Source organism: Hypanus sabinus, chromosome 28, assembly GCF_030144855.1.
Source record: "Hypanus sabinus isolate sHypSab1 chromosome 28, sHypSab1.hap1, whole genome shotgun sequence".
Classification (NCBI taxonomy): Eukaryota; Metazoa; Chordata; class Chondrichthyes; order Myliobatiformes; family Dasyatidae; genus Hypanus; species Hypanus sabinus.
Window position 1 is genome coordinate 25,760,874 of NC_082733.1, and position 14,373 is coordinate 25,775,246.

At 43.5% G+C, this 14,373-nt stretch overlaps 1 protein-coding gene across 4 annotated transcripts in view; it reads left to right on the forward strand.

The window, feature by feature from the left end:
- myo5aa (myosin VAa) overlaps positions 1–14,373 on the forward strand; it is a 245,195-nt gene that overhangs the window by 187,384 nt on the left and 43,438 nt on the right. For all 4 annotated transcript variants that reach the window (XM_059952769.1, XM_059952770.1, XM_059952771.1 and 1 more), the window contains exons 22-27: positions 707–955; positions 1,669–1,762; positions 7,570–7,715; positions 9,395–9,520; positions 11,140–11,280; positions 13,210–13,269. In XM_059952769.1, the coding sequence (XP_059808752.1) occupies positions 707–955; positions 1,669–1,762; positions 7,570–7,715; positions 9,395–9,520; positions 11,140–11,280; positions 13,210–13,269 (816 nt within the window). The remainder of the gene's footprint in view (positions 1–706; positions 956–1,668; positions 1,763–7,569; positions 7,716–9,394; positions 9,521–11,139; positions 11,281–13,209; positions 13,270–14,373) is intronic.

Sequence of the window (14,373 nt, forward strand, 5' to 3'; positions counted from 1 at the left end):
TATAGAACTGCATTGAAATTATAGTCCCTGAAATTGAATGATTCAGTTCACTTTGCTCATAGCACGCAACTTGTGCTCCTTACATAAACATAAAAAAGAATTGCCAAGATTATAACTTTTTTTTTAAGAGACCGCGTTTCACTGTGTTGACCAGGCTGCGCCACAGCGTCTATTCACAGGCGCGATCCCACTACTGATGGGCACGGGGGCTTTGACCTGCTCCGTTTCCGACCCGGGCCGGATCACCCCTCTTTACTCAACCTGGTGATTCCGGACTCCTCCGGGAACACCATATCGATGCCCAACTTAGTGAGGACACCCGATCGGCACAGCCCGCAGCAGCCCAGAACTCCTGGCCTCAAGTAATCCGACAGCCTCAGGCTCTGAGTAGCCGGATTACAGGCGCGCGCCACCGCGCCCGGCTATTATAACTGTCTTTCTCTTTGTTTGTAACGGTCTCTTTATTTTCCTCCCCTTTTCCCACCAATTCCTTGTTTTTGAGAACAGTCTCAATATTGTGAAATGTCTTCAATATTAGAACTCTATTTAGAAAGCACAAAATCTAATGGAGGTTCACCCTTCCATTTTATACAGAGTTGTATATATTGGACTACTTTCTTCCAAGCCTTTCTCAACATTTCTGTAGTCAGCCCATTGTGGGTTTAGTCACTGGCCGATTCTCTCTGACTCTTTTCCTTCAATGTAGACCAAAGAGATAAAATCCCTGCTGGAGAAGTTGCTGAGTCTGGAAGCTACACACACCAGCGAGACAGAGAAGCTGCGCAGTGAGGTTGATCGGCTGCGTGCCAACGAAGAAAATGCTAAAGTGTCGTCCAACAAGATCACGTGCCTGATGGAGGAAATTGCCATACTGCGTAAGGAACTGAAGGAGACTCAGGCACAGAAGAAACATCTTGAAGAAAGTGCAGAAAAATACAAAGAGGAAACAGATCAGGTGAGAGTTCCGTAAATTTTCAGCACCTCATTACGTCTAGCAGTTTAATAAAACTGCTTTAAAAATTAACTTAATATTAAACGATGTTTCTTCTTTATACAACACAAGCATCTCTTGATGTACTGATTGCCCTGACTTATTTTGACATTGCTTTTGATTTTTTCTCACTGTTTGACCATTTTTTAAAAATTGGTTCTTTTGGGGTGTCTTTGTTTTGTGGCTGTCCGGAAGGAGATGAATCTCAAGGTGGTATAATGTATATAGTAAATGAACTTTGATTATAAACAGGAGATTCTGCAGATCTTAAATCCAGAGTAATGCACTCAGAATGCTGGAGGATCTCAGCAGGCCAGGCACCGTCTACGTAGAGGAATAAACAGTCGCCGTTTTGCAACGAGACCCTTCACCAAGGCTCAATGAAGAATCCTCATGAAGGGACTTGGTCTGAAATGTCAGCTGTTTATTCCTCTTCATAGATGCTGCTTGACCTGCTGAGTTCCTCCAGCATTTTATGCCTGTTACTTTGTGATTATGTTATTTTCTAATACTGAATAGATCTTGAGTGAGATTCAAATACTCCTTCGTGGTCATTTAGTAGAATGGAGAGATTCGGCATTACAAAACTGCACAGGCAGTACGGAGGCTATCATGTGGTGCAGAGGTAGCAGACGACAAAAGGGAAACTTAAAGCTGTCCTTTCTTACCCTTTCCAGGTGATGTTCCAGCTCAAAGAGCAGAATGCTTTGCTGAAGAATGAGAAAGAAGATCTGAATCTCCGAATCCAGGAGCAGGCCAAGGAGATAACAGGTGACACTGCCGTGGCTCATTTAGATGAAATGTAGTGTGGAGTCGATTCCACTGTAACCAAGTTCAAAGTGTGGAATCTGACTGCGATTGCAGCAATGGTCTTTGTCCCATAGAAGGGGAATGTCTCAGGAAATTCACAGATTGAGAATGCTATCCTTCACTGACTTCCTTTTTGATTTTAAATGCCAGTTTCTTTTCTGGCCTTGGTTGACTTCTGGTGTTAGGTGAGGTTTAGACCCTACAGTATTGATCTTAAGTTAGTTTTTGATAGACAACTCTCTGATAATCAGCTCTAAACTATACTAAAACTTGTGTCTGGGTTGAAGATTACCCAACAGCATGGCGGCTTGCTAATTTGCCTTTTGAGATTCAAAGAAAGTGACTGCAGAGATAGTAGAGCCAATGGTTGAAGCTCTACAAAACTCAAAGTATTTGATAGGGGCCCGGTAGATTATAAAAGCCCACAACTGTGATGCCTTTGTTCAAGAAGGAAGGAGATAAAAAACAGTAAACTATAGAGGAGATTCTGGAGTCTTTAGTCAAGGATGCAACAACTAGTCATTTAAAAAAGATTTAATCAATCAAACCTAGTCACCATGGCTTTATGAAAGAGAAATCATGTTGGATGTGTTTCCTGGAGAATGGGAGTCTATAAATGTGATGCAATTAGATCTCTAGGAGGTTTTCAGTAAGGTTCCACATAGAAGTTTAGTATACAAGAGCTTAAATGTGTTAACAAAGAAGACACAGTCTGAATAAATGGTCCTTCTGACAGACTGATAAATCTGGTAAGTAATTGCTTCCCTGACTATGGATGCCATCTATCATCTTCCCAACAATATCTGGTCGTACTGGAGTACCCGAGCATGGAGTCTGTTGTAGAATATCGTTAAGTTATGGACTTTCAGAAGCGGATTCAAAATTCTTGAAATACAGTCTGCAAATGAATGGTGTACAGAAGGTTCAAAAAGTTAGAGGTACCAATTAAGGTAAATGGCATACTGTTCTTGTTGGCCAGATAGTTAGAGTTCAAAAGTAGAGAATAATATTACCATTTGTGAAGCCATGGCTCAGGTACTGTGTTTGATTTTAGTTGCCTTACCTAATAATGAAAATGCTGGCATTGGAAATGCTCCAGGAAAGTTTCACTGGACTAATTCTTGGAGTGAGAGGGTTGCCCTATTATGAATGACTAAATAAGTTGGAAGTTTGCAGAATGAAGTAATAACTTCATTGAAACATAAACTATCCTAAAAGGCAGTATATCAAAATTGATTTTGTATGATTCCACCAGTGTAAGAATCAATTGGCATATGTAATTGCAAGATGTGGCGGTATTTATTTGAAACTTGGGAATTTTCAACCCTCAGAAGTTGTGGAGGCCAGTCAAACCCTGAATGACTGTCATCCAGGAGGACTTAAATCCACAGCTTTGAGAGGCTAATGACGTAACATACCAACTCTTGGATCTGCTCCAATTTGCACAGTAGGTCTACAGTAGGTGCCATTTCATTGGCTGTCCACTCAACCCAGGGTCATCTGCATACATCAGGATGTTCTTTATCGACTACAACTCGACATTCATTACCATCATCCCCTTAAAACTAATGAGTAAACTTCATTAGTTTACTTGGCCCCAATTCCTCCTTGTGCGTTTGGATCCTCAGTTTCCTCATTTCCAGGCCCCGTTCAGTGTGGATTGGCAACGACATCTCCTCCACGTGCTCCCTCAGCACAGGTGCACCATAAGACTGTGTGATCAGCCCCCTGTTCTACTCACTTTATACCTACGACTGCAAGGCTAAGCACAACTCCAATACCATATTTAAATTTGCTGATGACACCACTGTCGTTGGCTGAATCAAATGGGGGTGACAAGTCAGCATCTAGAAGCGAGACTGAAAATCTGGCTGACTGGTGCCTGAACAACGTCCTGTCACTCAATGTCAGCAAAACCAAGGAGCTGATTATTGAGTTCAGCAGGAGGAAACTGGAGGTTCATAAGCCAGTCCCCCTCAGAGGGGTCAAATGTGGAGAGGGTTAACAACTTCAAATTCCTAGGTGTTATTATTTCAGAGGGCCTGTTGTGGGCCCAGCACGTAAGTGCAATTATGAAGAGAGCATGGTGGTGCCTCTACTTCCTTAGGCATGTCATTGAAAACTTTGACAAACTTCTTTTGAAGTGTAGTGGAGAGTATATGGACTAGTTGCATCATGGCCTGGTATGGAAACACCAGTGCTGCCCTTCAACAGAAAATCCTACATAAAGCAGTGGATACAGCCCAGTCTATCACGAGTAAAGCCCTCCCCAGCACTGAGTACGTCCACATGGAGCACTGTCACAGGAAAGCACTATCCATCATTGAGCTCTCCCATCACCCAGGTCATGCTCTCTTCTAGTTTCAGGACCCACACCACCATGTTCAGGAACAGTTATTACTCCTCAACCATCAGGCTTTTGAACCATTGAGATGATGCCATTGTAGCTTAGTGGTTAGCGCGATGTGCGATACAGCTTAGGGTGTTGGAGTTCAGAGTTCAGTTCCAGCGCCATCTGTAAGGAGTCTCTGTACGTCTTCCTTGTGGAACGTGTGGGTTTCCCCCGTGTCATCTGGTTCCCTCCCACAGTCTAAAGACGTACCGCGTAGGTCAATTGGTTATTGTAAGTTATCCCATGATTAGGATAGGGTTAATCTTATTTGCCGGGGGTTACCGGGGCAGCATAGCTTAGAGGGCTGGAATCACTAAACAAGTAAATAGACAGGAAAACCTCACTCACCCTGTCACTGAAATATTTCCACAACTTATGAACTCACTTTAAAGGACTCTGCCTCTTTGCTTATTTATTTATTATTACTTTTTCTTTTGTATTTGCAGTTTGTCGTCTTTTGCACACTGCTTGTTTGTCCATCCTATTGGGTTCAGTCTTTTTAATTGGGTCTTCTATGTTTCTTTGAATTCTTTGAATGCCTGCAAGAAAAGGAATCTTGTGTTTTTTTTATGGTGACATATATATTATATATATATATGTACTTTGATAATAAGTTTACTTTGGATGTACTTAAAGTGGAGGTGGATGAATTCCTAAAAGATTGGGGGACGAGCGGAACTCTTGTAGATGAGTTGAGGAGAGCGGCAGATCTGGGAAGATCGCATTGAAAGGTGGGTCGGCCATGAGGGGTCAGTGGCCTGCTCCTGTGTGTGTGCTCTTTGTTGCCAGATTTCTTGTTGCCCTCTGGTTACATATGTAACCCCCGGGTCACCTCAGGCTCGCTCAGCTCGTACTCGTCTAGGGGGAGCAGTCTTCGGCCCCGCCAAACTGGGTAATCAGCTGGTGTGGATGCTGTGTGATGTCCCCACCTCGCCCAAAAAACAGACAGTACACCATAAGCGATTAAATGAGTACAATTTATAAAGGTTACTATAATTAAGTGATTAATAACGATACAGTATATATGAAGAGAAAAAATAAAGAAAAGGCGCCAAACTTATCAAAGTCCAAACCACTTCGTGCACAACCGTTGGAGCTCAATTACTGAAGTCTTCTGGCCACCATTCGATCCCCTCCGAACTCCTCGACTCGCAGCTCAGGACCCTCCGAGTGGTCAACCAAGCACATCTAGCTTCATCCCCCCTCCTCGGAGTACCTCCTGGCCTCGGACCCCCGCTTGGGGTCCGTTCCTCGCCCAGCTTACAGTATTGCGTCCTCTCTCTCTCACCCCCTCGCGTCGATCTGCCCAAAAGCCCGTCAACAACCGCTTACAGAGTCAGAAGAAAGAACATTAATCCCCATTTGGTTTACAAAGGAATACAATTCTCGTTATCAGTAAATTTTAACCCAAACACGCTTCCAGCACTCTCTCTCGCAACAAAGAAGCATTCCTGCTAGTTAACAAAACAAAGAAGCCCTTTTGATTACATACACAGTAACAAAGAGAAAAGAAGAAACCCCCTTTACACATATAACACTTTGTTATCTCAATGCCACCATGGACCTGGTATTTACTGTCCCTCCTTGCCTTTGGCTAAAGACCAGATTTCTCTGTCTCGCCACTCAGGGCTGGTGGGCAGGATGCCAAATAGAGCACCTGTTTCTCATGGATAGCATTGAACATTTTGAAGGTTGGTGCATCTGCGCATAGCCAGAGCAGTCAGTCCAACACGCTGCAGGTTTGATGGCAGCGAAAGGACTGATATCGTTAATGCCATTGAGTGTTAGGGTCAAAGTCAAAGCCAAAGTACGTATGCTACCATATAGGTTACCTTGAGATTCAATTTTTTTTGTGGGCATTTACAGGAAAATAAAAAAATGCAATATAATTTATGAAAAACTAAAAATAACAGAGACTGACAACCAACCAATGTATAAAAGACAAATCATGAAAATAATAAAGAAAGTAAATAAATAATATAGTTATCATGAGTTGTAGAGTCCCTGAAAGTGAGTATAGGTTGTGAAGAGAGTTCATTGTTGAGGTTGTCCTGCTGTTGCTGACCTTTGTTTGCTGTACGTGTTAACCTTCTACTTACCCACACCAGTCTGTTTTGCCCAGGTCTTGTGTTGTATGTATTTGCTTTCCTTTGTTATTTGATGAAATGGAAAGGAAATTGCACGGTCATTAACAGGCAGCCCCTCCTATAATTTTGACGCAAGCACAAGAGACTCTGCAGATGATGGAAATCTTGAGCAACACGCACAAGCTGCTGGAGGAGCTCATCTGTGGAGGGGAGTAAACTGTGTACGTTTCAGATCAAGACCAATCATCAGGACTTGACTCGTGACTCTTTCTGGTCCTGATGAAGAGACTTAGCCTGAAAAGTTGACTGTTTACTGCTGCCTGACCTGCTGAATTCCTCCAGCAAATTGTGCATCTGACTTTGACAGAGTGAAGATCATTGATGAATTGTCCCTAAGAAACTGGTCTGTGGAGTTCCAACTAATGTATCTGGGACTTCTTGGGCTCTCAAAAACCATAATCATCTTCCCAATCCCCATTGACATTGGTTTCCCAGGATGGATTCTCCTGATCAGCTTGATTAAGACTCCTTGGTGCCAAGATCATTTAACCATTGCCTGGTTAATCTTATCTTTCACATTGAAGGACAAATTTCTCTGACTACTGAAAATGAATGTGTAGGTATTTTTTTCCTGTAGAATTTAATTAATTTTTTGATAGCTGTTAAATGCTCTTGCCTACCCTGTTAAATCATCTTCAGCAGAAAAACTTAGGGTTACCCCCAAACAGATTTTGATGTAGCAGAGTGATGTCTTGTTCCCAAGGATTTATGAGCTGTACTCTTGAGCTAGGATCTCAGAGAGATGCAAGTCCAAAACCTACAGGCTTTCTCCTCTCTCACACGAGTTTGGGTGAAGTTGCCGCCGTCTATATTCTTTGATTAATACCTTTCAATCCTTGCATTGAGGGCCTATCTCATACAGAGCACTTTGAAATATCAAACTTTCTGTGTCATTACATTTGTAGTGAAGCTTAACATGGGCTCTCTGTATCAGACGTAAACTGACTACTCTTGTACTCTTTTCCCTTCTCCCCACTTGTTCCCTGCACTTTCTTTCCAGTCCTGATGAAAGGTCTCGGCACAAATCGTTGACTGTTTATCCTCCGTAGATATTTCCAGGCCTGCTGAGTTCCTCCAGGATTGTTTTGTATGTTGCTCAAGATTTCCATCATCTGCTGAGTCTCTTGTGTTTACACTGGCAAACGATGTGTCGAAAAGCTCCACTCATACCTTTTATGTTGTATCAGTGCAGTAAGGTCACCTTTTCACAATACTCTGCTGTTCCTCAGAATCGATGGAGAGAAGGAATGAAGAAGAGACCAAGCAGCTTCAGATTGACCTTAATGACGAGCGATCTCGGTACCAGTCTTTGCTTAACGAGTTCTGCAAACTGGAGGAACGCTATGATAACCTAAAAGAGGAGATGTCTTTAGTTGTAAGTATCTTAAATACACTGATCTTTATCAAAAAAAAATCTTCGCGTAAGTGGCTGTGATCTTGTTGGTAAGTTCTGATAGTTCCATGCAGGAGCATTACACATTGACTAAAGCAGAGACTTGGCCTTCCTCAGCAGTCTGTCTGTTTGGGAATCTCCATTGTGATGAGGCTCCAGCATTGGTCATGGGGCATCAGCTTTCCAATCACTTTCAAGGGTAAACCGGGCAAAACAACCGCCGCCTACTTCAGTGGGAGTTGCAGGCCTGTAGGAAGAGAGGAAATCAAGTTCAGACGATGTCGTCTTTTTTTTTTCCCAGTGGTTTTATTTGTGTTAATTTTAATACTTCTGAAAATTCTGGTATGTTTATGGTCAGGGTGAAGTTTTGGAGTGAGATTTCCTCACTCTGTCATTCCAGGCTCTGTTTCTGCACGGAGTCTTGTCACTAGACGTATTTCTAGCGAGGTTGGCACATTTGGGTATGGAGTCATCGTGGGTGGGCAGCTAGTGATGCCAATCTCCAGGCAAATATCTGGAGCACGGTTTTACCACCAAAGTGGGATAACTTTTTTGGCTTCCTTGCTTTCACATCCTATAAACTGCAGATATCCCCCTCAAAGGCACAGTGTGTTTTTCCCAAGCATCAGCTTCTTCCTCTTGAACGCCCACCGTTGTTTCCATTCTGCTGCGACCCTATTCCATCTCTGAAGCTTCCAACCCTTGTGTTCCACACACCCTGCTCCTCTTACACCAATTTCACTTTCTAACTTCTGCTTTATGATTGGACTTGGAGTTCTGTAGCACAGAAGCAGGCCCTATGGCTCAACTGGTTCATGCTGACCAAACGCCCCATCCAAACCAGTCCTATATACTAGCATTTGACCCCTTCTATCTAAGCCTTTCTGATCCATGTACCTGTCCAACTGTCTTTCAAAAGTTGTTATTGGATCTGCCTCAACCACTTCCTCTAACAGCTCATTCTACATATATACCACCCTTTCTGTGAAAAAAAAATAAGCTGCTGTTAAATCTTTCCCTTCTCATCTTAAACCTTCATCCTCTAGTTCCTGGTTCCATAATCCTGGGATAAAAAGACTAATTGCATTCACCCCGTCTTTCCTCCTCCTTCAGCGCATCACCCCTACTGGGATATAGGCAGCTGACCGCAGATTGCCAGAGTCCTCTGTCCCAGGCCAGTCCTTCAAGTTGGCCCAGGTGTAGCCCATCGCGGTGTCCTTCCTCTCCCAGGGATGGGGTCTTTGGAGCTTCTGTTGGCTCCTGTAGCTCGGGGGTTTTGATGAGATGAGGTTGTTAGCATTATGTCCAATCCTCCTCCTTCCACAGCCGGGCTAGTTACCATGGTGGAGTTACCCTGCCTATGCCCCCTCATGATCTTATGCACCTCCACAAGATCACTGCTTAATCTCCTGAACTACAAGGAATGAAGTCCTAGCCTGTCCAACCTTTTGTTTTTCAAGTACTTATTCGGGCTACTTGTACTGTTGCTAAATAAAAACCCTGTAACTCTGTCTGAATCCAGATAGCTTGGAGATCCTCTTCAACACAATCCTCACCTTTCTGTGACTTGTTCTGACATATTCTGAACATGAGGTGCATTACGGGTACAGAGTTCCCCAGGTTTTGTTAAGTTACTCATTGAGGACACACTCCTGTTACAGAGCATAACGAAACCTGGTCACAGAAGGACGGACTCGACCCACAGCAGCAATGAGTCAGAGTACACCTACAACTCCCTGCTTTCCTCAGAGCCTGGAGAACCGGAGGATGTGACAAGAAGAACAGAGGTGGGTTCCGTTCTTAATGTGCAGCCGCCCCAGAGGTAGAACTAGGGCCAGACTGGAGGAAGGCGAGGTCAGGTGTGGTACTTCTGAAAACAATGGGCTGTAGCTGGTTAGATCTCCACCAGTGACTTAGATAAAAGGGAAGAAGATCTAGTCTACTGGTCATATAAAGCCAGGCAAGATTGCAAGCTGTGAAGAATATGCATACTGCAAAGGTACGTAATTGGATTGAGTGGGCAAGAGCGTTGCTAGAATATAATATGCAAAAGTTATCTGTATTTTTAGGAATGTAGAAAAGATGAATCTTTTATAGGTTAAGGGAAGGGAACTGTTGGAATTTGGAAGGATATTCATGAAGTTATACTCATAGTGTGATGTTACTCAATGGGACTCCAAGCCATTAAGAAAGATGTGTTACCCTGGTGTTTAAGTCAGTTGTATAGGGTCTTGATAGAATGTATCGAGTTTTGTACACATTTTTGCTTTCTTTTACCCAATTAAGTATTTACTTTCAGTGAAGGATTGTGCATTAGAGGTTCAGGAGGTGAAATTTGTGGGGTGGGGGGCTGCAATTGCTAATGAGGAGAAAAAGAAGGAAGAAGAAAATTGATTTTGAGAGAGAACTTGTATGTAATAACAGAACAAACAGTAAACTCTGGACATACAGTATAACAAGAGAGTGGCTAGTATATTTGTGGAACTTCCAGAGAGTAGGGAACAAGTAAATGCAGCGAAGTTAAGCTCAAAGTTTTAAAGTACAGTTATTATCAAAGTTTGTATGCACTCTCCAACTTTGAGATTCTTCTTCCCACGGACAGCCACAAAATAAAGAAATGGAATCTGTTCAAAGAAAAACAGCGAAGGTTCATTTATTGTCTAAGTATACAACTCTGAAGTTCTTCTTCACTGCGTAGCCACAAAACCAAGAAAGAAATGAAAGGCAGCGCAATCATCAACCCCAAAGCTTTCCTCTCCGCACAAAAAAAATGGAAAAGGCACTTCAACCCCCAAATCTCTCCTCCCACAATGCGCAAAAAGAAAAGAGAACAAATCATGCATATGACAAAAAAAAAGAGCTAAAAACACAAGAATATAAAACACCAAACCACAAATCATCCATCCGGTCCAGGCATATTCAGTTCACTTCAATCTAGCTTGTTAATTTCAGCCGCAGAGTAACAATCTGATACTTTTTACAATATGTTTTGCTTTGGACTTCAGCATGGAGTGCACAACAAACATCCAGATGACTACAGATGGGTTAGTTTTAAATAGCTTGAAAGAACTTTGAATAATCCCAATCATGAGGGATAAAGTATTTGAAAAACACATGGGTCTAAAGGTCTACAGGTCACTGGGATCCAATGGTCTGCACCCTGCGGTTTTAAAGTGGCTGCAGAGGTAGTGAACTCACTGAATTCTGGATGGTATGAAGAATTGGAAAACATCAATTGTGACTCCCTTGTTCACGAAGGGATAAAGATGTAAGATGGGAAAATATAAGTCGTTGTTAAACATGTATTTCTGGCAAGGTGCTGTAGTTAGTAACCAACGACACAATAGCTAATGGTTTAGGCTTAGCTTATTTCAGAGTGTATCAGATACTGTTCTGCTTGTCGTAGGAGTTTCCAGACCAGAAAGGAACTTTGGATATGTCGCTGTTCCTGAAGCTGCAGAAGCGCGTGACTGAGCTGGAGCAAGAGAAGCAGGCCTTGCAGGAAGAATTGGACGGAAAGGAGGAACAGGCACTTAGAAGCAAAAAGGTAATGGCCAGTGCCGGTCTGGCCACTCAGTGGTTCGACATTAAACTATTTGGATGAACAGGAGATATTCCGATGCCAGGATTCATTGTATTGTATTCATGCTGACCGTGAGACGGGAGGTTGTATTTTATCAGATGCAGCTCCGCGTGCCTGTAGGAGCTGGGTGTTCATTGTATGGTCTCCTGCTGGTAGAGGACATTTAACATCACATACTCTCTCCATTAGCTGGCCGGTCTTGTGGTGACATCCGCACCAGAACTCGAGCGAGTGGTCTCAGTTTCAAATCCGGCCGGCTCCTTGCATGCTTTCTGTCCGTGCTGGGTTGAGCATATCGGCCTCTTTTTAAAAAAAGACAAAATCTAAAGAAACAGCCAGAAACTCCCAAAGTGCCACAAGGCGTAGAAAGGAACAATGAAACAAATACTCTCAGGCTCCACTCAGTCCATCTGGGCACAAGATGCAGACACCGGAAATCTTGAGCAACACACCCACAAGGCAGAAAGAACACAGCAAGTCAGGCAACTTCTATGGAAGGAAATAAATAGTTGACGTTTTGCGACAGAACTCTTCATCGGGTGAAGAATCTTAGCCCGAAATGTTGACTGTTTATTCCTTCCATGGATCCCGCCTGTTTTGCAGAGTTCCTCTGGTATTTTGTCTGTGTTGCTCAGTATTTCTTTTATAGACAGAAACAAGGTGAAGTTTGATTCCTCCATCTGACAGGAGGAGAGCACTGCTCCCTTTGAACCCATGCAGTTACGTTACCGATGCCTCTTAGCTCCGACTTATCTTTGACTCAATCACTTGATACTGTCAGTGAATTAAGGAGAAGTTTCCAGCATAACAGTGTCACCACAGTAGCATCGCAGTTAGCACCACGCTGTTACACCTCGGATGCGTTGGAATTCCGAGTTCAATTCCGGCGTCATCCTTAAGGAGTCAGTACGTCCTCACCCATGGAATGCGTGTGCCTTCCCTGGGCGCTTGGGTTTCCTCCCGTTTTCCAAAAACGTGCTGGTTGGTAGGTTAATTGGTCATTGTAAATCGTGTTGTGATTAGGCTAGGGTTAAACGGGGTTGTTGAGCTGCGCAGCTTGAGGGGCTGGAAGCGCCTATCCCGTGCTGTATCTCAGTGAATAAAGAAATGTCAGTGGTCCATCATCCACTGGATGGTAGTGGTGGGGGTGGGGGGGAATGTCTCCTCTTTCCTATGCGGTCAGGGGCTCCCAACTGAGTGATTCCAGTCTTACGTTTAAGGTGACCTTTTGTTCTGAACGCTCCCACTACAGAAAGTTGCTTCCCTCTATATACCTTGCCCAGTTTCAGGTTTCAGGTACCTGATTCAGATGATCCGTCAGCCAGCCAGACCCAAGATAGGACACCAAGTTCATTTGTCATCCCAGCCTAACCCTTTTAGCCTTGGAGTCTATGCTGCACCATCATCTTCCAGGGTCGCTCCACTCTCCTGGTGCGGGGCAGAGCTCAGACTCCCAATGAAAGCTGAACCAACTTCTAAGTGAACGCTGCTGCCTCCTGCTGGTTGCGGCATGCAGGAGCCTTTCCTTTTGGACACGGGCTAAGTTTTTATTTGGGGCTCATAATACCTTACTGTGATTGTTCTGTTCGTAGAAAGCAGTCAAACCGGCAGGATGAAATGGAAGAGAGCAGTGTCCAGGCAAGGGTTAAGTAATTTCTCAGTACATTGACAATAACTGACCGTGGGTTTCAAGCCCCCTCAAAATGAATGTTGAAAGAACTTTGAAGGAGGGAGGGTGATGGTTTCTGAAATAATGGAGGGCAGGTCCAGTGCGTTCCTGGATGTAGGGTGTGCATCTTTAATGACGGACATGAAAAAAATTACAGAACAAGTTTGTGTCAATCAAATTCCATTCTACTTGGTCGTCCAATAGATATTTGTGTTTCTTACCAGGAGGCAGAAGAGCAGCTACTTAAAGCCAGGGGCGCTGAGCTGGAGTACGAATCTCTGAAGGTAGGCTGTGATTTTTTCCTTCAGGTGTAAGTGTAGGATGGATCATGGTGGTTAGAGAAAATCCTTTTGTCTATTAAAATGAGAGAGCTATAGAAACTTTCTCAGGCTCTGCTTCATCGACTGGGTTTCACTCAGCAGTGAGAAGGGGCTACAAAAATAGTCCTACCTCGTTCATACCATTAATAGCATTGGCTGCAGGTGCTCGAGATCCCTCCAGTAAGTTACAGAAGAAATGGGAGCTAAAATAGACACCTTTGGAACCTATCCACACTCATTGCTTTATTTATTCAGTCTCAGGATGCTGGTTAGATCTGCATTTGTTGTTTACCCCTAATCGTTTCCGTAACTGTTGTGTATTGGAACATCTTGGAGAGCTGTAAGAGCTGACCGCGATGGTGGGCCTGGAAATCAGTACGATTGTGGCCGATGTAAATCGAACCATCGTTCTGCTTTCAATGCCCCTTGTTCTAAAGATCCACAACCCTCTGACAAAAAAAAAATCAGCTCATTTCTCTCTTAAGTGGACAATCCCTCAATTCTACACAGCCACCAGTCTGAGATTCTCCCACAAATAAAGATGGCAGATTTCCTTTCCTTAAGGCAGGGGTTCCCAACTTTTTTTGTTAATGCCATGGACCCCTACCATTAACTAAAGGGCCTGTGGATCCCACGTTGGGAATTGAGGGAGTGAATGTGGCTAATTGGCTATCTCATCTGACATTCCTGCCCGTCATGATGCCTTCAAGGTTCTTCCTGAGAATCTCCAAGTGAATATTTGGGAATGGTTGTCATATCCTTTCACTTTAGAAATGATGCCGCAATATAATTCTCTGCTCTGGTAAGAAAAGTCAGGACTGGATCCTGAAGCCTATGATCCAACAAGAGAAATGCTTCCTGCGTGATATTGTGGTTAAAACATTCCAGGGAATTTTCCCCACTAAAGCCAGGGACTGCTCTTTAAAAAAACAGTGTTAACTTTGCTTCTGTCAGATGGCAAAAAGATAGGAGGCCTTCAATATGGTACTTGTGCCAACACCAAGTGGGTGCCTCTTTGTAGATAACGTTGGAGCTGTTATACCAATTGAAATTTAACAAAGGTAAACT